The 23,806-nt window shown below is 34.7% G+C and overlaps 1 protein-coding gene across 1 annotated transcript in view; it reads left to right on the top strand.

Moving 5' to 3' along the window:
• LOC134273348 (WD repeat and FYVE domain-containing protein 3-like) overlaps positions 1-22,886 on the top strand; it is a 41,466-nt gene extending 18,580 nt beyond the window's left edge. The window contains exons 25-73 of the mRNA XM_062755550.1: positions 438-666; positions 900-1,039; positions 1,322-1,433; positions 1,599-1,789; positions 1,957-2,109; positions 2,212-2,285; positions 2,658-2,672; positions 2,820-2,861; positions 3,004-3,095; positions 3,351-3,450; positions 3,642-3,859; positions 4,085-4,269; positions 4,415-4,558; positions 4,866-5,063; positions 6,305-6,362; positions 6,500-6,621; positions 6,956-7,157; positions 7,273-7,344; positions 7,512-7,740; positions 8,171-8,363; positions 8,962-9,050; positions 9,151-9,256; positions 9,580-9,681; positions 9,804-9,881; positions 10,137-10,269; positions 10,494-10,576; positions 11,785-11,938; positions 12,099-12,334; positions 12,430-12,578; positions 12,831-12,887; positions 12,990-13,136; positions 13,247-13,330; positions 13,477-13,531; positions 13,693-13,930; positions 14,094-14,200; positions 14,375-14,528; positions 14,695-14,786; positions 15,141-15,353; positions 15,623-15,761; positions 16,638-16,655; positions 17,773-17,927; positions 18,138-18,230; positions 18,547-18,774; positions 19,123-19,248; positions 19,365-19,424; positions 19,884-20,499; positions 20,735-20,846; positions 21,069-21,266; positions 21,576-22,886. Coding sequence (XP_062611534.1) covers positions 438-666; positions 900-1,039; positions 1,322-1,433; positions 1,599-1,789; positions 1,957-2,109; positions 2,212-2,285; positions 2,658-2,672; positions 2,820-2,861; positions 3,004-3,095; positions 3,351-3,450; positions 3,642-3,859; positions 4,085-4,269; positions 4,415-4,558; positions 4,866-5,063; positions 6,305-6,362; positions 6,500-6,621; positions 6,956-7,157; positions 7,273-7,344; positions 7,512-7,740; positions 8,171-8,363; positions 8,962-9,050; positions 9,151-9,256; positions 9,580-9,681; positions 9,804-9,881; positions 10,137-10,269; positions 10,494-10,576; positions 11,785-11,938; positions 12,099-12,334; positions 12,430-12,578; positions 12,831-12,887; positions 12,990-13,136; positions 13,247-13,330; positions 13,477-13,531; positions 13,693-13,930; positions 14,094-14,200; positions 14,375-14,528; positions 14,695-14,786; positions 15,141-15,353; positions 15,623-15,761; positions 16,638-16,655; positions 17,773-17,927; positions 18,138-18,230; positions 18,547-18,774; positions 19,123-19,248; positions 19,365-19,424; positions 19,884-20,499; positions 20,735-20,846; positions 21,069-21,266; positions 21,576-21,702 — 6,918 coding nt within the window. The 3' untranslated portion in view covers positions 21,703-22,886. The remainder of the gene's footprint in view (positions 1-437; positions 667-899; positions 1,040-1,321; positions 1,434-1,598; positions 1,790-1,956; positions 2,110-2,211; positions 2,286-2,657; positions 2,673-2,819; positions 2,862-3,003; positions 3,096-3,350; positions 3,451-3,641; positions 3,860-4,084; positions 4,270-4,414; positions 4,559-4,865; positions 5,064-6,304; positions 6,363-6,499; positions 6,622-6,955; positions 7,158-7,272; positions 7,345-7,511; positions 7,741-8,170; positions 8,364-8,961; positions 9,051-9,150; positions 9,257-9,579; positions 9,682-9,803; positions 9,882-10,136; positions 10,270-10,493; positions 10,577-11,784; positions 11,939-12,098; positions 12,335-12,429; positions 12,579-12,830; positions 12,888-12,989; positions 13,137-13,246; positions 13,331-13,476; positions 13,532-13,692; positions 13,931-14,093; positions 14,201-14,374; positions 14,529-14,694; positions 14,787-15,140; positions 15,354-15,622; positions 15,762-16,637; positions 16,656-17,772; positions 17,928-18,137; positions 18,231-18,546; positions 18,775-19,122; positions 19,249-19,364; positions 19,425-19,883; positions 20,500-20,734; positions 20,847-21,068; positions 21,267-21,575) is intronic.
• Positions 22,887-23,806: the final 920 nt, after the last annotated feature.

The following is a 23,806-nucleotide window of genomic DNA, read 5'->3' as shown; positions in this document are numbered from 1 at the left end:
TGGAAAAGTGATGGAATTGAAAAATGGGAATTATTAATATTAATGCTCTGGTTTGTGCAGGCAGTGATATGTTTGTTGTATTGTGTCTGTATGTCAGTTCTATTTTTTACTTTTTTTTTGTTTGAGTATTCTGTTTGAAAACTACATTAAAAGCATAGAAGTTGCCTGGAGCTCTGTGGGAAGCAAAACTGTGTTACATTTCCATAGAACAAGATGGTAGATTGATGCACTGTTTATTATATCATATGAAAGGTGTTTTCATGCACTTTAGATGGAGAACTTAATTTTCTTTTTGTAGAAATTAAGCTAGATAACAACTAGGAATATGATTATCATTTCATTCATTTCATGTTTGAATAGAAACTTTTGTAGTACATTTAGGTTCAGGTTTTGGTCTTTTCTTTCTGTAGTGAGTAGTCTACATGTTTTTTTCCTAGCTGCATTACATTTCTCCCAATCTTGGTGGAGGGGGTACAGCGAGTCCTACAGCCTTTACATCAGTGTACGCCTATATTGGCAGCCCTCCCCAGCTACGACGGAACTCTCGTCTGACGTGGAGACAGGGCCCCTGTCATCTAATGGAGGACATTATATCTGGTTCTGTGATCAGCTGTATATACAAACTAGGACCTACTTATGTGGGAAGTTTTCAGTCCACATGCCTAGGTAAGATTGTGTCGATTTTATTTTCTATTCTTTGTGTGAAATCCAACCACCTTTATTTGTTTTTGGGACTGCGGTAACATTATATGAATGGTCAAAGTATATTTGTATAAGAGTAAGAAAAGGTTGGGAAACTCACATTTGTTTCTTGCATACCAGTAAAATTTGGTTTACAGTAGTTCATCACTATCTGATACATTCCTGAATCAAGTCTTTATCAATTTAATCTCTTGCAGATGATGTAGAGATGTCAGGTGCTCTTGTGGCAGAAGAGAAGCTAGTATTTGGTGTTCATGCACATGCTGTGTCCCAAATGACTATTCTGCTAATCAGGAAAAACTACAGCAAAGTAGACAGCAAGTCCATAGCAAGACAGGTCAGTGTGCTGTTGTTGAAAATTAAAATCGTTAATGTACGGTATATGAAAATAACGCTTTTATTGTTAAAACATGGTAGAAAATTCTTTTGAATGATCAGTGGTATTGTTAGATACAGTAAAATATGCTTGTAATGAATCACCAATGATGGACGGTTTTGCTTCCTTGTAAGAGGAATTTGTTATATGCTTTTATTTCATGAATACATGTACTTTAAAAATCATTGGGAAACCTTTTACTTATTGATAAGGTATATTGAACCATATTCCATTGCTTTACAGTTGGCTATGTCTGCCCATGACAATGCTACACCTATTAGGATCATCCACAACTCTGCAGGTCATCTGAATGGACCAGCCAGGAGTCTTGGTGCAATACTCATAGGATACCTTGGTAAACATAACATAAAATGCTCATAATTCATTAAGTTTATAGATAATGCTGTCTTGTACCACACAAATTTTCTCTTCGTATACATGTGCACTGTATATGCCTTTGCCATGAAATGTTACTTGAAGTGTACTCAGCATTCTCATTGACATTTTTCTGTTTCCACAGGTGTTCGAACTTTCTGTCCACGTCCCGTTGCCAAAATGCTAGAGAACATTGGAGGTGCTTCAGCTTTGTTAGGGTTGGTTGCCATGGCATCTGATGTAGAGGAGTTGTATGCTGCAGTTAAGGCATTAGTTTGTGTTGTCAAGAGCAACAAATCCATCTTGAAGGACATGGAAAGGATAAGTGGCTATCAGGTATAAAGAATGGATACTATTATGTTTCATTTCGTTCAATAGATATCAATGGTGTTTCAGAAAGAGTAAACATGTAACTTTCTGAAATGCTTATAAAAAGATGTATTTAACTTTTTCATGACAGAGAGTTAAATTTATGTGTATGTAATCTTTTACTTATATTTTAGCTGTTGTCCATGCTGTACAAGAAGAAACAGAATCTTTTAAACAGTCACATTTTACACCTGACGTTCTCATTGATTGGGACTGTAGACAGTGGCAGGGAAAGCTCTGTCATCCCCAACAAGAAAGCTTTCCAGGACTTACTGTGCGAACTAGAGGTAATATTTGTAAAGAAAGTTAATCTTAAATCCACTTCCTACTCTTGGAAATTGTGATGATGTTAAAATACTTATCATTTATATTTCCCATATGTATTACAGGTGTGGCATCATGCTCCCTTTGATCTCCAGAGGTCTTTATATGAACACTTCTTTGAGCTTCTCACTGACTCCAGGTAACTTTAACTGATAATTCAGTGGTACAAAGTTATTTTGAAAAACACAAGAGCATTTATTCCTGTGAATTTTGTAAAAACATGCACATATTAATATGAAGAAGTAAAATTTAATTTTACATAGTCATCATCATTCATCATGGTTCCTTTAGGTTCCTGGTGGAACATAGGGTCTAAATTCCTCATTGAATTACAAATATAACCTGTAGATTTCTCTATTTATAATGCATTCTTTGGTTGATCATCATGCTGTGTAAATTATCAAGTTGTAATTACTGTAGGTACTGAATATTCTGTAGCCACAATCAAAGCCATCTCTAGTGATAATAATTTCTTTTAATTGTCTACTGTATGATGTTCTCTTTTGTATAGTGAACAGAGCATTTTGTTTGTAAAAATTTCCAGTTGATGCAATAGTGTACCTTAAAAAGATGGTATACCATATAAGCAGACATTTTGAAGGACAATCAGTTTTGACCTCAGCCACAATCAAAAATTTCTATTGCCAAAAATTAAATGATGTCACTGTTATAGCTTCAGTGACCATTTCAAAATCGCTAAAATTGCACTTCTAAAGTAAGTCAATTTGACAAGGAAAGTACAGTAGCTGATTTTGTTTGATTAAAATTTCCTTAGGCTATTGACTACAATTTTTTACCCTTAGAAAGATGCAGTACATTTGATTTTTTTCCACTAACTTTGACAACATTGTTTACAGACTGGGACAATTTACTGTGTCTACTCTTCCCTCCATGTCGGCCTCAGAGAAGCAGGTGGTGATAAATGGGATCAGCCCTACAGATGATGCTGGTAATGTCCCCTTGTACCCCTACAAATCTGCATGTTAATTTGCAGATTTTTAATTGCCTCTAACTATTATACTTCTTGATTTATGTCCATAACTTTTAAACTATACAAGAAAAATATATGGTATTTTGCATACTCCCTTTCATTAATTTATGAAATGTGTTTGAATGCTTCACAACACAGATATATACATGTATAACTGATAACTCTTAATTTTATGAAAAGTTCATCTAAGGATTTGCAATGTTTATGTTTCAGATGGTGATATTGGTTCATCTATGTACAAAATCAAAATGAGAAACAATTGTTTGGAAATTATACTGGAGTTATTACAAGATCCATCTTCTGGAAGCAATGTGTAAGTTTATTTGTTTGCATATCTGCAGTGTATAAACACGTAAAAGAAAAAAAATTAATGGAAATTCAAAAAAAATGTGACAGCACAATAATTGTTAAATTTGCATAATATCCTATGAGTTCTTTAACATTGTGGATTCACAGTTTTGTTTCTTACTACACATATTTTACCGCAGAATATTTTATTTTCAGAGTACCAGAGGAAATTCAGAAGGTGCTTGGCTTTGATTGGTTGCTTCTCTTTGTTCAGCCACATGTTCATCACACCACAGTCATCACTGCTCTCAGGGTGCTCCTAACGATTCTACAGAATCCAGCTTCACTGTTGAAATTCCGAGAGGGGGCACCAGGAGGGGGCTGGCTGAGTAATACAGAACCAGTTCTGAAGCAGCATGTAGGAGTCATGTTAGGTTAGCCTCTTCAGATGTGAAATACTTTATCCATAAACCGGGTTTGCTTAGCTTATAGTGACGTATGTTATCCCTAGACTGGGAAGAAACACCAGACCCTCTCCTACTTCTGTAAGGTTCTTTGCTATTCCAAATCTTTAGGACTACCCCGTTAAACAGTTTGGGAGAAATATTTGTCTGTGAATATTATAGTAAGAGATTGAATGAAATGTTCATGTTTTTCAGGTCTAAACATAAGTACTAAGAACACTGGACAGAAACGTGAGCTAAATCAGGAGGTCTGTAAGGTGCCTGGATTCACAGCATTACAATGGCTACTCCCCAAGCACAGTAACATACCAGAAGTATACTTCCTAATGATGGCACTATTACTAGGTCAACATGTAAACAAATTACCAACTGATGTGGAGGTACAGTACTTATATCATCATATACATGTATTAAATTTAGAAAAAAACTTTTATTATTTTCTACTTTCCAGAGATATAAGGTGATAGCAGAAACATTATCTGGTGAATGTTAAGTATTTTTCAATAAATGTTTTGTATTTTTCAGCTGAATATTGACAAAGTGTGGACTGTGATATTTGGGGTACCAGCCAGTAAACCAGTTTCCATAGTTGCCAAGGAGAAGCATGCTGACCTCTGTCCTGAGGCAGCTTTTGTCATTTTGAGCATGATCAGGAGCATGCTCAATCAGGTCAGTAGGTTACACACAGATTTGGGCAGTGTTCAAGTTCATAAAGGCTACTAGCTCTATATTTGAGCTGCTACAATCTTGAATGATATCCTAGCCATAACAAGCATTCATTCATAAAGTGTGTTCAGTAAGACCTAGGTATCTAAAGTAACAACTAGGCCAGCTGCTATGATGATCTTGAACACAGCCCAGATTAGTGGGTCACATACTTGTTTAATAGTGTTGTTTGTCTGTTGGAATTTTCATTGCTGTTTGTCTAAGTCAAAGAATTAAGAAGTTATATATTTTTTAAATACAAACAATTCAGGACCAGGAGGAATTGAGTGGAGCGTGGATACAGGAGTACCCAGTGACGCTGATGCAGTTCTTTTTGTTTCTGTACCACAACCAGGCAGACTTCATCCACCTCGCATCTACCCCAGAGTTCATCAGCAGCCTAGCTGCCACTCTGTTCCCATACAACATTGTGGACCATGATGTTACTACACCAACTGAAGAATTCAAAGTAAGTCCATGTACATTTATTACAGTCAATTCTCGAATTATCGCCATTCGATTCATCGCCATTTTCGCAATACCGCCATGATTTCCCAAGAACGTTTTTCCTGCTATATAAAATTCTCTTTATAACGCCAAATTCGCATGCCATCCGCCACCCTGTTTTCACAACAAACGTCCATTTTTAAGTGTTAATTATCTCGATAATACCGCCACAGGTGCATGTGGTCAGTGAAGCGCGGCTAATTGGTTGACGCTATCCCTGTTGTAAAGCATGCAAAGCCAGTCAAGGTGCAATTAAGTAAATTAATTAAACAATAATTTTAACATGAACTGTTAGAACAATTTTGTTTTCTGTTTAATAAAATCATTTATAAATCAACACTTCGCCACGAAAGCGGTCGTTGCAAAGTATACGCCGATAACGATAAATATTTTGATGATCTCTGCTTTTAAAAACAATGCAAAGTTTGCTTAAAAAATAATTATAAGTCAGAAATTGTGAACGTTTCATTAACTATGATTTCATAATGAATTTATTCAAGAACTTATTTTGCGTACTATAGGCAATATATCACGACGATCGACCAAGCATTTTTTTTTTCAATATCAAACGTGCAGATTTACATGCATACACATGTACTTGTCTTAATTTCATAACTGAATATTTTGTTTTAGCAAAATTGTACATTAAAAAAATTACTTGAAGTATTTTCAAATATAGAAATATGTTTATATATACATGTACATGTGATAATAAGAAAAGAAACGCTAAATGGTATTTCTAAGAACGATAACTCTATGTCTTATTTCCTAAAAGATGGAAAATTCAATTCATCGCCAAATTCGTTATACCGCCATGATTTCTAAATTACAAAAGGTGGCGGTTTATCGAGAATTAACTGTACATGATCTAGCCCTTTGACATATCCAAGGATTCAAAATGAACCAGGTTTAAAAAGAACAAATAAAAGTTCGGAGGACTGCTTAATCACATAAACATATTCCTGGTTTTCGATAATAGTTATTAAGATAATGAAGTTCAACTGTAATTATTTTGCACACTGCCATTATTCTATGCTGAATTCATATAATTTGTACATGCAGTGCTATTATTACTTCTGCTTTGTAATAAATATTTTTTTGTACTTAATTTATTTTTTAAAAAAGATACCTACAGACTAACTGTATGCATGATTATTAATGAATTAATATCAGTATTTATAAACCTGCTTTATTCTAATTCAGCCATTCCCAGACACAGAGGGCTTTGTTAGAGTCCGCACTCCAGAAAAAGAAATACCAAGTGAGTCAGCACATTGTATGGCTTTGAAAATATAAACTAATATTGCTATTATACAATAAAAATTAAGTATGAACAGGTAATAAGTAGATGAATAGTCTTCCATTGTTATAATTTAAATTTTGCTCTCTTAATAGTAGGTCTTTTAACGAGTCACCCTGCCCGTAAGTTTGTGGTGGACTTCCTGCGGACCATTGTAGTGGACAGCTTCTCCCAGCAAGTCTCCTCCAAATCAGGCATCATACTGGACATTGTACTAGACGTGAGTCACAGAAAATTGTATAGAATTCAGTAAACACTGTAAACTTTAGGGTTTAGTTCAATTTATAGGTCACTAATCAACAGTATCATTCAAAGAACTAAAAAATATCTTTGACTTCAAAAGTTAGAATATACTGTAACATATACATGGTACATTAAGCTTTGAATGTTTGCTTCTTGTGTGACTGCAAAAAGACAACAGAAACAGAAAAAAATGTGTGTATTTCAGAATTGATGCTTACCCCCTGTATATGTATATAGGAAATTCCTGAGACTGCCAATAGGCTACAGAAACAGATACAATCAATAATGTGTATTTCAATATTCCTATGTAGGCCTCCCCTGAGACGGCCACCCGGTCCCAGAGACGTGAGTATCAGACGGAGATCCTGACCGTTATCATGGAGCACCTCCTGGCTGCTGACGTGTTGCTAGGAGACCAGGCTGCTCTACCACTCATGTCAGGAGGGAATTACTCCAACATGGCTAACAATGTCTTCTACTTCGCCAGTCGCCTGGTGGACAAAGTCTGGCAAAGTATAAATCTTTGTTTATTGAAATTTTTTGATGTTCTATTTTGGGTATTTTGAATTTTAAATGGAAGGGCACATTACTTCATATTATTTATAATTTGGTTATTTGATGATTGTAGATGTATTTACAAGAGAAACAAAGGAGGTTTTTGAATTCATCAGCAAACTTATTGCACAAGCCAAAAGAAAATGTGAGTACAAAGATGCATGATGTTAAACATTAGCGTACATGATTGATTTATTAAAGTTTGTTTTGGAGCTATATTAATTTTATATTTTTTTTAATTGTGTAATTAATCACATTGTGATGATTTTAAATACAGCCATTTTAAAAAAATCCTTCCTACTTGATTTGCAGCTTCAGGTGTGTCTATGGATTTGATCTACAAGTCACTAAACAGGACCATTCTGTATCAGCTGTCACGGCCCATTAATATAGTGTCTGCACAATTAACAGTATTAGATGCTCTACACAAGCTAACCTCTAACAGGACACTAATATTTGGTCCTAAGAACTACGATCCTGAGTTTCTAGTCTGTCTGTGTTACTGCTTACTTCAACTGACTGAGGATGATCCAGAGAAAGGGTAGGATATTGAGGTTTTCAAGTTATCTATAGAGTGGATTTTCTCTTGCAAGCTCTCTGATCTTCTTTTGTTAAAGGGTTTGGACCATTAAAAATTTTGAAATGAGCAATTCTGGCAAAGGTTGGGAAAATCAATATATATAGAAAATCAAAAGAAATTTTAGTTTTTCAACTTTATCCTTACCAATGACAAGTGGGAAAATAGCACTATTCATTCAGTTGGGAAATAGGTGCCTTATTGGAATTGGGAAAAGGGCCATTCAGCAGCCTCATTTATGAATAATTGAGAACTCTGTCTTAATGGAGTGCTTTATAGCTATTTTCAATTAATTCTATGCAATATGGCTTGATTTACAGTTTAAAGTAAGGATTGGAATAGTGGGATTTAATTGAAATGAATAAAAAGTAATTTTTTTTTTATTTTATTTTAGCATGGAAAATTTACATGGAGGAAAGGCCTTAAGGACTACCTGGCATGTAAACATAGACAAAGAGGAAGCAAATGGAGATCTGGAGGCCAATTTCAGCCATTTTCTGAAAGGATCAGGGGTCATGGAAGGTCATCAAAATTTGGTAAAAGCTGCTAAGCGAGTATGGGAGGAGCTATATGCCTGTAAAAAACCAGTAAGTATATACCAGCTCTATTACTGGTTAGGGGCTTCTAGTAGTCTTAATTTAAAATCCAGGATTTCATGAAAGACGGTTTACATACTGTACTTTTTGGTCTTAATTTAGCAAAATTTGTATTTTTCATGCACTGTGCATTATCTGTATGACACAATGCATTTCATCATTGTCAAAATATGAGTTTACTTTATTTATTCAAAACATTTATCATTTAACAATGATGGCATGAATTTATTTATTATTGTGCTACCTAATGCAAGATCATACATCATAACATGCATCAAGATTTAAAATGCTTAAAAAAAGTATCCAGATTGAGAGACGGTTTACATGTATTGTGAAATCACTAATTTTCCTGGGGTTTAATTTTCGTTGTTTTCGAGGTAGAGAAAGACCCACAAATTCATGACCACCTCAAAATGTAAAATTTCATATGCATTATTACTCCACACTTCTCAAACCTTGAAATCAAATCCCCACAAACCAATATTTTTTTCTCAAAACTCGAAAATTTGACCCCACGAAAATATGTGATTTTACAGTATATGTACATATTCATGTTTAATATATGTTTGTTTTGCCTATTTGTTTTCAGGCTTTGGAAGAGATCTTTAAAACACAGCTGAATAACATTGACACGACCCATTCTACCTCTGTATCCTCCCCGGATATAAACAGTGTCAGGTAGGCTTTATATAGTATTCTATACTGGTATTGTGATCTAAAAATAGTCAATAATTAACAGTTACCCTTTTAAACGAAATAATTGTCTTACCTTTTCTAGAGGTTTGATACAAGAGTATGCCTCTAAGGTGTGGGTGACATATGCAGAGAGTGAAAGAAAATGTCATGCTACATATGCCGAGAGGCTTCCCACTCAGATACAGTCGGTGAGTAGTGGGTCTTACATGCTGTTGTATATTACTAACTTCATCCATACTATGGAGTTATCATTGTTCTTGGGGGACCAATGTTCATGGATTTTGGGGGTCACCATTTTTACACATTTACACACAGTAGGTCTGTTGAATTTTGTGTTTATTCAAGTTACACACTAAATTACACCCCACAAAATCAGTGAAATTTTGTGTGTCCATGAAAACTGATCCCCAGGAATAAAAAGATTTTACAGTATTTTCTCTTACCATTTTATTTGATATTCTGCAAAACTTTATAACAGCTTGCGAATTATTATCTTAATAACTCATTTCAGACTCTTCAGAAAGTGGGCAGTGGTGTTCTGAGATTGGCCACAAGAAAAGGGAAGAAAGAGATGCCTTTGAAAGTGTCCCCATGTTCTAATGTCCACATGACAGTAAGTGTCTCATTTAAAAAAAAATAATCAACCTATTATTTTTAACATGTCTAATCCATTGTATAAATGTTAAAAAAATGCATATTCATGTGTATGTGACATGTATTTTTTTTTATTTGTAGGATTTCATATCTTGGACTCTGTCCCACATTTCTATTGTGAAAGATCTTGTGGAGCTACAGTATCAGCAGTATCTCAAGGTATTTATTCTGATTCTTTAAGTTAAGTTTTACTGAATAAATTTTAGTTCTTTAAATGCCTGGTAGTGGAGTGTCACTTCTCAGTGGAAACAGGTTTAGGTGTCTGGTTTGAATCCCAAAATAATCCTTGTGTGGGGTACCATGTAGTATTTTTAGACATTCAGAATTGATTTTGGACTTTGAGACACATGATTTAACTAAAGGATGCAATGGTGTATCTGTGAATGGGGCACTCTTAATCTGAATGTGTTTTAGGCCCAGGAGCACATGGAGCGCTACCTTCTGGAGGAGTGGACACAGAGGGAGGTGGATCTACTGAGGGAGAGGGGCCTCTGGGGCCCGACAGTGGGGTCAAGGCTCAGGAAGTGGATGCTGGACATGACAGAGGGTACAGTTTTTAGAGCAATAAAAAAACATATAAATTTACATGTATAGAAAAATAATCCAGAGTTTGGAAAAGATGATCACATTTTATTCCAAAGCGCTTTCGCCATTCGGCTCTTCAGTGGATTTTGAATTTACATGTATATATAGAAAAAGATTTATTCAATTCATTACCCAACTTTCGTCTCTCTTACATGTATAAGAATGAGGAAAAACTTTATTTTTCAGGTCCAAGCCGCATGTTGAAAAAGATGATTCCAAATGATTGGTTTTATGCCCACTACCCGTATAGGCCAGATATGGAGAACAGTGTAAGTACAACAATTGAAGATACATGTACATGTACAGGGTGTCCAACATATGTTACACTTTTAATCATCTATAACTTTATGAAACCAAAAGAATTCTCAAAGATATTTTGTCAACATGAAGTGTATTAACATACATTTAATCTGACCAACATTTGAGAAATTCTGATGAGGAGTGAGGTAATTATGATGTCCTAATGACGTCATCATATTTTGATATGCCTTAGGGAACCTTTAGGTGAACAACTGGTAGAAATGGTCAAACTTTACTATGGGTCTAAACCTGCTACATTAGTCATAAGAACAATAAGAAAACTACATCCAGTAATGAAAGCGCACAAAAGAATGCTTATTTACAGACTTGTGAGGTATTTTGAATTCCAAGCTACCATAAATGACACATGATTTAATTCGGGTATTAGAAGACCAAGGAGTGCCCGTATCAAAGAGAAAATTAATACCATTGATAGAGGTATTAGTGAAACTGTACAAAAAAATCCCTTAGAAGGGTCCTGCATGAACAAGATAGACCTTTGGTAAATCTAAAGCTAGTGTTCATAAAATACTAAAATTTGATTTTTGGTCGATTTCTTACAAGATAAGTGTAATGCAGCATTTGAAAAGGGCAGAAATTAGAAGTCATCTAGAGATTGCCCATTGGATTTTACTTTGATCCAACTCTGAGAATTTAAGAGATGCATGGTTTTCTGATGAAGCCTAATTCCATTTTCACTATGTTGGTAAAGAGAATCTTAAAATCAGTTGTTTGGTGAAACCAAATTTTAATGTGGGAAAACCTCTAAACTGTTAGAATGCTACATTTAAGCTTGATAAAAAAAACTTCAGAAATCATTTTCAAACAATATTAATTCAAAGGGACGTCATTTGGAACATGTTGTAAAATGATATATGTTATTCTGAAGGAAAAATGTTGATGACTAATGAAGAAACTGTGACACTTGTTTGCTTGACAAAAAAAACATAACAATTTTATTATATATTTTAAATTTCATTGATGTAATTTGAGGCATAAGATTTTTATAACAATTTGAAAGTGTAACATATGTTTTGGGACACCCTGTATATGTATAATAATACATGTATACATGAATTGTACACTTACTTGTACTTCTACATTAGATGGTATTATAACAGAATTTGGGATGTACATGTATAAGAAGTGTTATTGATTCTTCTGTTTTGTAACACAGCCTCTGAAGTACAAAATTGCCATGAGCCATGACAGTAAGGAGTACTTTGAGAGATTCCGTTCCCAGACCCTGGTAGAACCTGACGTTCTCCCCATTATGAGAGGAGTGGAGGACACCAGTGAAACAGAAAGTGTGGACGAGAAGATACCAGATGGTAACTTAAGTTTCTGAAACAAGTACTTCAACATTTGATCAATTAGTAGATTCTTATGAGAAGTTCTTTTGCCATGAATTCAAAATCAAGGCTCCTTTTTCTCAGCAAAGATATACAGTTCAGTACGTGTAAATTTTAGAAAAATCTCCATATTGAATAGTTTCAGATATAACAAGAATGACAAAGCTCCTTGGACGTCCCCCTAAGCAGAGACAGGTGGATGTGGATGAGGAATCGGAGGATCCGTCATGTGTGGAGAATCTGACGGAGATGGAGAAAGAAAACCAGGGGGAGGAGATACGAGGAGAGGAGGGCAGGGAGGGGCCCACGGAGTCCTCAGGGACCAAAACGGACAATAACCAAACCATACTCCGAATATTAGGGGAGGGGGAAAAGGTAATGGACTTCTTATTTTAATAATTTATCTGCAGTTATTCATTTATATGTAAATGTATTTACGTGGATTATAGTTCTTCAGGATTCCTTTGTAGATAACAAATATATTTCGGTGTGCGAGGATACAAGGACTGGACACGGCTGAAGGTCTGTTGTTGTTTGGAAGGGAACATTTTTATGTGATTGATGGATTCACTATGCTGAGGACTCGAGAGATTCGGGATATCGACAGCCTGCCTCCCGAGTAAGTGTGACCTTGTAATTCCTATTTCATGTTAAACAGAATGTTGAATTCTCGCAGGGAGCAACAGAATACGAGTATTCTTAGCATTAATGTCCAGTGTATGTATTTAGTGTTTATTATGTTCCCCAAACAGAGTTTGGGTACATATTGTTTCTATTGTTTTTGGTGCAAGAATCATAAGTTTGTCAAATTTTAAGTTCTGTATGCTTAGTTAAGCTGATATAATATTTGTGGTTATTTTCTATCTGATAGTTTACATGACCCAATCATTCCAAAAGCATCTAAAGGAAGTGGAACTCAGAAACGCTTGTATGTATAGTATACTGTACAAAAATGGATTGAATTCTTATTTCTATCTCTTGAAATGATTTGTATTTAAGATTATAAGAACACTTTTAAATCTTCATACAGATGCAGTAAGTTTGCATATGAGGATATTCGTGAAGTCCACAAGAGACGGTACTTGCTTCAACCAATAGCTGTGGAAGTTTTCTCTGCAGATGGGAGGAATTATCTACTATCCTTCCCAAGAAAATTGAGAAACAAAGTGTTTGCAAAGTAAGAATTGCTGTGATTAAAAGAAAAATTAAGAATATACACTAGCTAAAAAAAGTCAAGCTTTCTTCCCTTCTACTGTGTAGTGCTGAAGTTAACATTGATTTTTTCAGGTTCATGTCTGTTGCCACAGCAATGACAGATAGTGCCCTGCAGTCAGTGTCAGGGCAAAAACAGGGGGCCAAAATAGAAGCGGGGTTTGTTTTTGTTGTGCATTTATAAAGAATTGCATATGTATGAATCAGACTTTGAGAATGAGATTTAATGATTCATTCCATTGCTTTGTTTTGCCATGTTTGAATGACTTGCTATATTGTTTAAGTGTTTGTGTGACCTTTTACAGATCTGGTATTATAAGTTCTCTAATGGGAGAAAAGTCTGTCACACAAAGGTGGGAGGTAAGACAAATTTTGTTTTAAAAAGGTTTAGCCTCATTAAAAGATTTCAGTGGAATATAAAACCCATTTTACTGTGGTTAGTCATTATATCAGGCAAAAGTCAGTAAATGTAATATTGCTTTGGATTAGCAGTCATGTACATGTTCATGTATATGTTGTAGCGAGGAGAAATTAACAACTTCCAGTACCTGATGCACCTGAACACTTTGGCTGGGCGGTCTTACAATGATCTGATGCAGTATCCAGTGTTTCCATGGATTGTTGCTGATTATGATTCTGAGGAATTAGATCTGTATGATGAAAAGACTTTTAGGGACCTTAGTAAACCTATGGGGGCTCAAACACCTGGAAGACTACAACAATTTAAAAAACGTTATCAGGACTGGGATGATCCTCAAGGTATGATAAAAAAGGAAATCGAGGATAAAATCTCCTAGATTTGGCTGATATCTGATATATTTTATTACCAGGGGATATCTAGCTTATATAGCTTTTTGCACAATATGTAGTCCTTGATTTTACTTGGTGGATTATTGCTTGATGAGTTTGTATTATGCTTCAGGGGAGACTCCACCCTACCATTATGGCACCCATTACTCATCAGCCATGATTGTAGCTTCTTATCTAGTCAGAATGGAACCTTTTACTCAGCACTTCCTGTCCCTTCAGGTAATAAATGCTAGATTGAAAAGAATCCAAGATTGTGAATTATTGACAAGTCTCATATTCTTCTATTCTTAATGTGTATGCAGCATTAATTCCCATTGCCCCCATGTTTTGTGCCTCTGACTGGATGTGAAACCTTTTGTGATCAGCTGTCTTGTTATTATTATTTGTATACAGGGAGGACATTTTGATCTTGCTGATAGAATGTTTCACAGTGTACGAGAAAACTGGTACTCTGCTGCCAAGAACAATATGGCTGATGTCAAGGAACTTATCCCAGAGTTCTTTTACCTGCCAGAATTCCTGAAAAACTCCAATAATTTTGATTTAGGTATGAGTTTTTACCCCTCAATATGTTGATATAGCTGGATTCTGCAATCTTAATTAACAAGATTTATTTTTGTTTATGAGTATAAATTATGTTAAAGTAAACAAATGATGACTTTATTATGAAAACTTCATTTAGGTTATCTTTCCTAATTATTTTTTTAATGTAGGGGTCAAACAGAGTGGTGTGGCATTACATGATGTAGTACTTCCTCCTTGGGCCAAAGATGATCCCAGGGAGTTCATCAGGGCACACAGAGAGGTCAGTCAGAAATGGGAGATGGTTACCATTTGCTGATTCATTTATTTTAATTAACAAACAGTTGATGTATATGTATTTGTAAAAGACAATGTTGAATAGAACAGCTTTTCTTTCAAATGCAGTGAAACCTGTCTAATTTAACATGCAAGACAAATTTGTGTCAGAATAGACAAGATGTATGTCCAGTTGCACAATGAAAAGAACATTAAAACAGTAAAAATTGGAATTGAAAAAGTTAGGATAGAAATTGACAGTGAAATGGATTGTACAGGTATTGGAATAGACAGTTTTCACTGTTATATCAAAGTTTTAAATAGGCCAGACAATGACCCTGTTGTTTTCATATTGTTCTAGGCTCTAGAAAGTGACTTTGTGAGTGCCCATCTTCACGAGTGGATAGATCTGATATTTGGATACAAACAGCAAGGGCCAGCAGCTGTGGAGGCCGTCAATGTCTTCCATCACCTGTTTTACGAGGGAAACGTAGATATCTACAGCATAGATGACCCACTCAAGAAAAACGCCACCATTGGATTCATCAACAATTTTGGCCAGATTCCAAAACAGGTGACTTGATAATTTTATGTTCAAAAGGTTTCTTAAAAAAAGTATTATAGACATGTTTAAGTACTAGCTGTTAAGCACATTTTGTAGTGTGCAAATTGAGAACTTCTTTTCGAGCATACATGTATGTTAAAAAAATTAAAATATCTGTTCATACAAAGAAATTAAATAAAAGCTCAGATGAATGCTGTATATTGAGGAATTTAATAAAATTATGTTAACTGTGTTAAAAGTGGATTAAAATAAAAACTAGTGAATATTTTATGTTTTAGCTGTTTAAAAAACCTCATCCCCAAAAGAAATTGGCTTTGCGGCTCAATGAGGCATTACCCATGGGTGTTGTTCCTAGTCAAGACAGATTGTTTTTCCATAATGTGGATAATCTGAGACCAGCAAAGCAGGCTATTAAAGGTATACATATGATAGTTTTTGTTGGTCAAAGTACTAGTTATATCCTCCTTATACATGTAATTTAAGTAAATTTCTTCCCATTTGATAAAAAGAATAAGGCTTCTACATCAAGTGAGAATTTTCATGTAATTAACATTGTACTAACACTCAATTACTTAGCATTTCAGATGCTTAGAATTAGTATTGATAGTTGCAGGGTATTGTATACCATGGAATCATTCAAATGCGGGGTTGGGGGAGAGATATATTCTTGGGTAATCAAAAATTTTACTGGTTAGTTGGGGCATAATTTTATAGGCAACTTGCAATAATATAAGGAAGATTCAATGACCTGATACATTAACAAAGTTATTATTTGTGGGAATATTAATTAACTTGTTAGTTAGGCTCAACCATGAAATCCATTGAAGATTCCACAGTAGTACATTGTATTATTTTGAATTTGTATTAACTTATGCCATGAAAATTAAGGTACCACATCCCTCGATCTATTTACTTATGTACAGTTTTGCTTTAACACTCATGATTTTTCAGAAATTTATAATTTGTATTTAAATTCCAAACAATGTCAGCACATCTCTGGAAATTACCCTCCTCCCTAAACTTGAAAATTTTGTAAAGAACTAGAACTAATTATCTTATATCTCAGTGAGAGTTATCTCTCTTATCAGATGGTTGGCCAACCTTAATGTTCAGAACATATTTGTAATTAGTTTGTTTTAATTAATAATTTATAAGAATTGAGAGCTACATGAGAAACAATTTAGGTAAATGAGCTTCATAGCTCAATTAGTTTCTCTCTGCTACATTAATTGTGAGTTTGTATACCGGTACTGCAAACTAAACTACACTAACAAATGATTCTTAATCCTGTAGACCATATGCTTTACATGAGTAAGATATTCAATTTTTTATATGCTGATGCATGATTTTTTCTACATCTAGATAACTATTAGGTCACCTGAGTCATATCAGCTTTGGCTATGATCATCCATTACTGTATGTGTTAATTTTACTTTCCAATAATTCAAACAAACTTGCCCAAGATTATTCTTAATACAAGTTTTTCAGTTTTTTTTTGTTTTTTGTTTTTTTTTTTTATATGAAGGATTGATATTTATCAATATCTTCCTACAATTAAAGATCAGTTATTGAAATATCCTTATGCAGTGTAAATTGAGAAATTGATAGGTGATCATTAGGGCACAAGTTTTCCAAAATGAGCAAATATTGTGAAATCACAAATTTTTGTGTGGGGTTAATTTTCGTTGTTTTCGATGTGTGAAGAGACCCACGATTTCATGTCCACCATGAAATGTAAAATATGACATGCATAACTAATCAACAATTCTACTTCCACGAAATCAAATCCCCTGGAACCAAAATAATTTCCTCAAACCACGAAAAATCTGACTCCACAAAAATATGTGATTTTACAGTAGATGAAGAAAACCTCTGGTGATTCCAGAAAAAAATTGCCTAAAGTTTGAGACTCAAGTGACCTTTAAGACCTGTCAGCCTCTTGTTTCTGTATGACAACAATCTCTAAATCTGACACGTTAGATGCTTTTTTAAAAGACAATGGCAGATAATTGCATTTGAAATCTTATAGTCAACTGATGGTACATGTAGCACTTATTTATTGATGTTCGGGCTATTTTTAATCAGTTTGTTTTATTTCTTGATGAAATTCACTCATTGAAATTACACAATGCAAAGGGCACCTGTCTTACTGTAAGACAAGTTTAGTTTATCAGAGTAAGATTTTTGAAGATTATTTTTTGATTTTCAATTTTTACATTTTTTCTTGCTAACCTTAATCAAATGCATCTTAATTACTTACTGCACTTGAAACTAACAAATGATGTTAACATTTTGAATTTTGTTTATATTGAGATTTACTGCTGAGTCATGTATTATCTATAATTAATTGAAAATTATTTTTGATTTAAAAAAATTATACGAAATAAGAATAAAAGGTTCCATTATATGAGGTATCTTTTTGTTGCAGAAGTAAAGTCTGCTGTGGGACAAATCCTCGTCACAGATCGAGTTGTCATGGCGGTAGAACAAAACAAAGTTATCATTCCAAACACGTACCAGAAATACCTATCCTGGGGATTCTCGGACCGCAGTGTTCGCATTGGGACATATGATTCTGAAAAGGTACAGGTGACTCGGAAAAGGTTGTTCAGTGAGATTTTATCCCCCCTCCTATTATTATTATTACCATGTCGATAAAATCATTAGAAAAATTTACAACAGGTTTTATAGTTAGAAAATAAACTCTTAATGTAATACGTTGAACAATTTAATTATGCAGCTTTATATTTGGATGACTCAGATGATGCCTATTAATGGTTCTCTTTTCTTCAGGTTTCCCAAGTTTTTGAATGTCTGGACAATGGAGAAATTCTGTGTGCCACTTGTCCCAGTGCTAGAACTTATATCACAGGGGGAACTAGCTGTGTAAGACGTCATTTTATACTCACTCTTAAAATGAATATACATCTATAAAAGTTAAAACATATTATACACATACTTTTTGCAACATTCATGAAAGAATTCATGAGAAGTATGTTCAGGATATACAGTGTATTTTGTACTGACAATTATGTGATTTTAATTAGCTTTTCTGTAGTCAAATGTTTATTATCTGTTGAGGTTCACATCTGTATGGTGAAAGCCATCATCATTTTAAAAAGATATTCTGAAAAATTGAGAACATTTGATTCCAACATGGTACAAAATGTTTTGATTGTGAATTTTCTGCCCAAATTTGTAGGTGGTCAATGTGTGGGAGAGTAGACAGAAGCGCCTGACCCTGAAGCAGCCTCTGTATGGACACATAGAGGCGGTCACCTGTTTGGCCTCGTGCCAGGGCTATAACATGGTTGTCAGTGGGTCCAGGGATAAGACCTGTATTATCTGGGATCTGAGTCGGTTACAGTTTGTCCGACAGTTAAGGGGTCACTCTGGTCCTGTAGCTGCTGTCTGTATCAATGAACTCACAGTAAGTTACTGGAAGTGTAAAGAAGTCTTTCAATATTTACAATTTTATCTGTCCCTGAACACAAATTAGGTACTGTGGGTATATTTGAATAGTTTTTTATCAGACAGATATTCCAGTTGAAAGTATAAACTGCATGTGCATAAAATTTTTAAATGGAAACATTGAAAGCTTACATTTGACAAAGGTTAATTATCACATAAGAATTTCGCATGACATGTACCCATGATTATGACCAAGTTCAAACTTTCTGGCAGTTAACCCACCACCCCTTTATGTCTTTATTCTCTCTAGTTAATATTTTGAGATTTGTTGAATTTTATCCAAATCCTTATTTTTTCTCTTTTAAAGGGGGACATAGCTTCCTGCTCTGGTACCTACCTGTATTTGTGGTCCATTAATGGGGAGGAGATAGCCTGTGTCAACACCGCTCCTCCACAGAACAACCAACAGATCCTGTGTCTGGCTATGTCACAGGTATGCTTACACCAGAAAGAATTTTTTGTTGTTGCATTTCTCTCTATTTATTTTTTAAAAATTAGCTCATTTAAAGTAAAGTTTCTTTCTATAATTGTAAGAAAATCTGATTTCAGATGTATGAGTGGGACAGCAAAAATGTCATTTTAACAGGAAGTAAGGATGGTGTAGTCAGGGTATGTAAAAAGTGGGGGTTTTTTTTGCTTTGCAAATTTCTCTCACATTACATCTGATACTTTTAGAAAAAAAAATATTCAATTTAACAAGTTTTTTTTTATGATATCAAAGCAGCATGTTTTAGAAAAGAAATATGAAATCTTTTCTATGTGTACAATACTGTATTTTTCATTCTTGATTGTATTACTGTATACAGGGAAATTTTTGCCCCCGTTTTATTTTCGCCCCTTTTGCCCTTGTCACAAGAGGGTGAATTTAAAACTAGGCGAATTCAAAGAACACAGTATAAATTTTTAAACAGAACTGGGTTTGGGCGAATTTAAAACAGGGCAAATTTTTAAGCAAGTGTAAAAGGGTGAAAATAACACGGGGCGAAAATAACCCTGTATACAGTATATTCTTTGTTGTATGAAAGAATCATGTTTGAATCATTTGTGAATGAGTTCAATAAATTCTAGATGTGGTCGGTAGAATATGTTCAAGTGCCAAAAGAGGAGAAAAAGAATCTCAAAGTTGAAGAGAAAAGCCCAGCTGAAAATAAACAAAAATCACCCAATCAACATGATCCTTTCAAAGACATTCAGTCAGCTGCAGACCGATTGAAAGCTCTCAAAGATCTGAAGATGGAAAATAAAGAAATAGAGTTAGGCTCCTCAGTGGATAGTGAGAGTCACATGGGTTTACATGCTGCAGCACATGCTGCTATGTTGGAGCATGAGGACAGTGTAGTCAGCAGTGTCAGTAATGTGACTCCTCAGAATGAGGACGTAGTCAGTGTAGACAGTGAGGACCGACTGTCTGTCAAGTCCTCAGATCCATCCCTAGAGACGGCCCTCGAGGCAGAGGAGTACCTGAGTAATTCCTCACAGACGGACCTGGTGAAAGGAGGATTGACTGATCGCAGTCAGAGCCAGCCGGACTTCAAGGACTCCCTGAAAGAAACAGACATCATGGTCAAGTCCATGTCAACGGACTTTGAGGTGATATCAGACTCTGAAGTGCAAGGAACACCAAAAACAATGGAGGACTTGTTGAGGAAATACAAAGGAAATCCTAGAAATTACCTCAGAGAAGGTTTTTCCTTTATTTTCTTCTTTCAAAGTAAACAGTTAAAGTTTTCGCATGATTTTCTTGTCAAAAATTGTTACTGAAATCAGATTTTTTGCCACTCTATTCCTTATCAGAGTTGGAAAAATAGTTAAAAGGGTCTTGAGAATGTTCCCATACAAAATTATACATATTAGTTAAGATTTTTTTTTGTTTACATAATAAAGTGTTAAAAATTTAGTGTAATTCTGTGTGTTTTTAGGCTTTAAATGGCAGAGACAGCTGATGTTTAGAAGTAAACTGACCATGCACACTGCTTTTGAAAGAGATGACAACAAGGAACCTGCTGTCATCACAGCAATAGCCGTGTCTAAGTAAGGAGTGTAAAAGATTGTATTATACTTATGAACTCACATACATGTATGTTAAATCATTTTTTCATTGGGGAGTATTTCTTTAAGCAATCTTAACAGAGATTCTGATCTTTTAATTAACGGTAAATGTATAGACCAAAAACCTTCATTGAACATTCCTAAGACTGACTTCAAATTATGAAGATGTGAAGACTATTCCATATTTTCAATTGTATTCTCTAGGGATCACCGTACCGTGTATGTTGGAGAGGACAAAGGTCGTGTTTACAGCTGGACCGTGACAGATCAGCCAGGTCGAGTGGTCGCGGATCACTGGATAAAGGATGATGGGGTTGAGAAGTGTCATTCCTGTTCCGTCAGATTCTCTTTCTCAGAACGCAAGCATCACTGTCGTAACTGTGGCAAGGTGTTCTGTTCAAGGTTTGTATTACAATGCTTGTTTTCTTTTTCAAGCAAGTTAGTACAGTTTTGTATTCTTTGGTACACTTTTACTTGCAGCTTTGATTGATTATGTATTCTTTTAAAACAGATACATGTATGAAATGCATGTACTGAAAATTAGAGAAAGGGAATTGTTCAGTTTTAAGATTATTATTTAAAGTGTGTCTTTGTTCATTTTATATGTAAATCCATTAATGACTTGATATGCAAGTTTTTTTTATCATTGAAAACATACATGTGTTTATATTGCAGCATTTCATGTACTATACTCTTTTACTTAATTTTTAGATGCAGTCGATATGAAACAGAAATTCGTCGCCTTCGTATCTTGAAGCCTGTTCGTGTATGCCAAGCATGCTACAATATATTGCGGGCCCAGCAAGCTGCAGATGCAGTTTCACAAAACAAGATTTGACCATCAATATTCCTGGAATCTCGGTTTTTGATCGAAATATTTGTCATTTGTTTAGCAGTGACTGTACTATTTCTTCACCTTAACTCGAGGGTTCTGTAAACTGTAAAACAACCATATACATGTACCATTACTACGTGGTGTTCAACATATGAGAGGTTATATGTTATTTGTCATTTATTCATGTTTTAGTATTTATTGTTCCAGGAGCTATACTAAGGATTTGTCAGATATTAATACTGTGTTCTAGTCCCATTGTGTATTTAACTTTGTACATTGTATGAAGGTAAATGTTGATCCTTAGGAGTATAGCTTTAAATTCGCCTACATAGTAGAGACATGCTTCACTTTGTAGCTGGGTGCTTTACGCATTGTTATTTAGGTCATTGCTTGTTTTTAGGTTGTTAACAAAACAAAAGTGTGTGAACAATGTGCAGCATAAAGATGACTGCAAAAGATTTTATTCCAAATGCTGACTGTGATATTTTTAAGTTGTTGTAGCAGGTTTAGTGCACCCCTCAATGCTTTCAGAAAAGCCCCCATTTCAAGTTTATAGATGCTAATATTTGAAATCATGCAATATACAAGAGTGCAATATAAGAACAAAATTAATATTTTAAAGGAAACATCCTTCCATGCACCCCCTTCTTTGAATTAATATACATTAACCCTGTATCAAATATGACATTGATTAGATTAGTTAAAGTTAGAGAACAAACCATTTTCTTCATGTTTACAGAATTATGTTTCCCTGTTTCAGTGCAGTGTGTTTTTCAGCTTCATTCAGATTATCAAAATTCTGTCGTAAATTTAATGTCCTTTCACAGATATCAATTTATCATCGGGTCATTGTTATGATTATTATTCTTTTGTTACTGAAACATCCATTACAGTTTTGAAGAATATTTTGAAACAAGTGAACTAGTAATTATATCAAAATGTGCATCATTAGCAAACATTCTAGTTAGTTACTAATTAATCTGCTATATTATGTAGACTGTTAGTGAAATATGAATGTTAGTAACAGAATATGTCATGTTTTAAAAAAAAAGTGATGTTAAAGGGGGGCAACTCTTGTACACGATTATGTAAACTTTATGAAAGTTGAACTTCAAGTCTCTTGTCTTCTGTCTAACTTTGTGTGTTTTGTGCTGAGGTCATTTCAGTCAATAAAACAGAAAAATCAATGTTTACTTTTCCAATTTCTTAGAACATTATCATGGTTCCTTTTGGTTCCTGGTGGAACAAAGGGCCTCAACAACAGTCCTCCATCGCACTCTGCTTTTTAGCTCACCCGAGCTGAAAGCCTCTACAGCACTCTGTTTTGAGCAGCCTTTTTCCATTGTTCCCAGCTATGTCCACATTGTCTGATTTCCTCTTCACATGACCTTCCCCATGTTGTCCTGGGCCAGGAAAGCTGGTTGATGCCCAACCCAAGTTTTACATAGAAATATATAGAACAAATTTAAAAACGATTTCTCAAGAACCATGGGCCAGGAAAGCTATGTGGAAGCATCCTTGGGTTGTAGATATTAAATTGTTAAAATCCCCCTGGGGGTACCCTTTAAAAATCTATTTCTCAAGTGCATGGGATGTCATGGGAACCCAATGGTTCAGAGGGTATGCCAAATATTCATGTCAATCAGCAATTTTTGACATTAAATGCCTAGCTACTCGTACATGCTACAGCATGTTTATTTCATTTTAAAAACTGCATATATGGTAAATATATTATAGTAGAACCTCATTATCTTGAACTAGATTGGGCTGAAAAAAAACTTCAAGATATCAAAGAATTCTAGATATTGAAGCTAAAATGCTTAAAAAACAAGTGGTTGGGACTTTCAAGTCTCTTCAACATATCTATGGGTAATTTGAGTCAAAAGGGTAAAGTTGTTGGTACATAAAGGAAGGTCTTGTCGCAAGATTTAACTTGTGAGATATGAAAGCCTTTATTTCAAAAGTTGTGGCTGTGATAAATTTTTTTTGAAAATGGATCAATTTCTTTGATCAGAAGGTCAAAAATATTTATACTGAAGGGAAAGTCTTGTGGAGTTCAAATGCATGCCAGGAGGACCAAAGCCCTATCTTCAACTGTTCAAAAGTT

This window comes from Saccostrea cucullata, unplaced genomic scaffold (genome assembly GCF_032062105.1).
Source record: "Saccostrea cucullata isolate Sc308-1 unplaced genomic scaffold, CSIRO_AGI_Scuc_v1 ctg31, whole genome shotgun sequence".
NCBI classification, from domain to species: domain Eukaryota; kingdom Metazoa; phylum Mollusca; class Bivalvia; order Ostreida; family Ostreidae; genus Saccostrea; species Saccostrea cuccullata.
The sequence above is the reverse complement of the archived record's forward strand: the minus strand, read 5'-3'. Positions and strand labels throughout refer to the sequence as shown.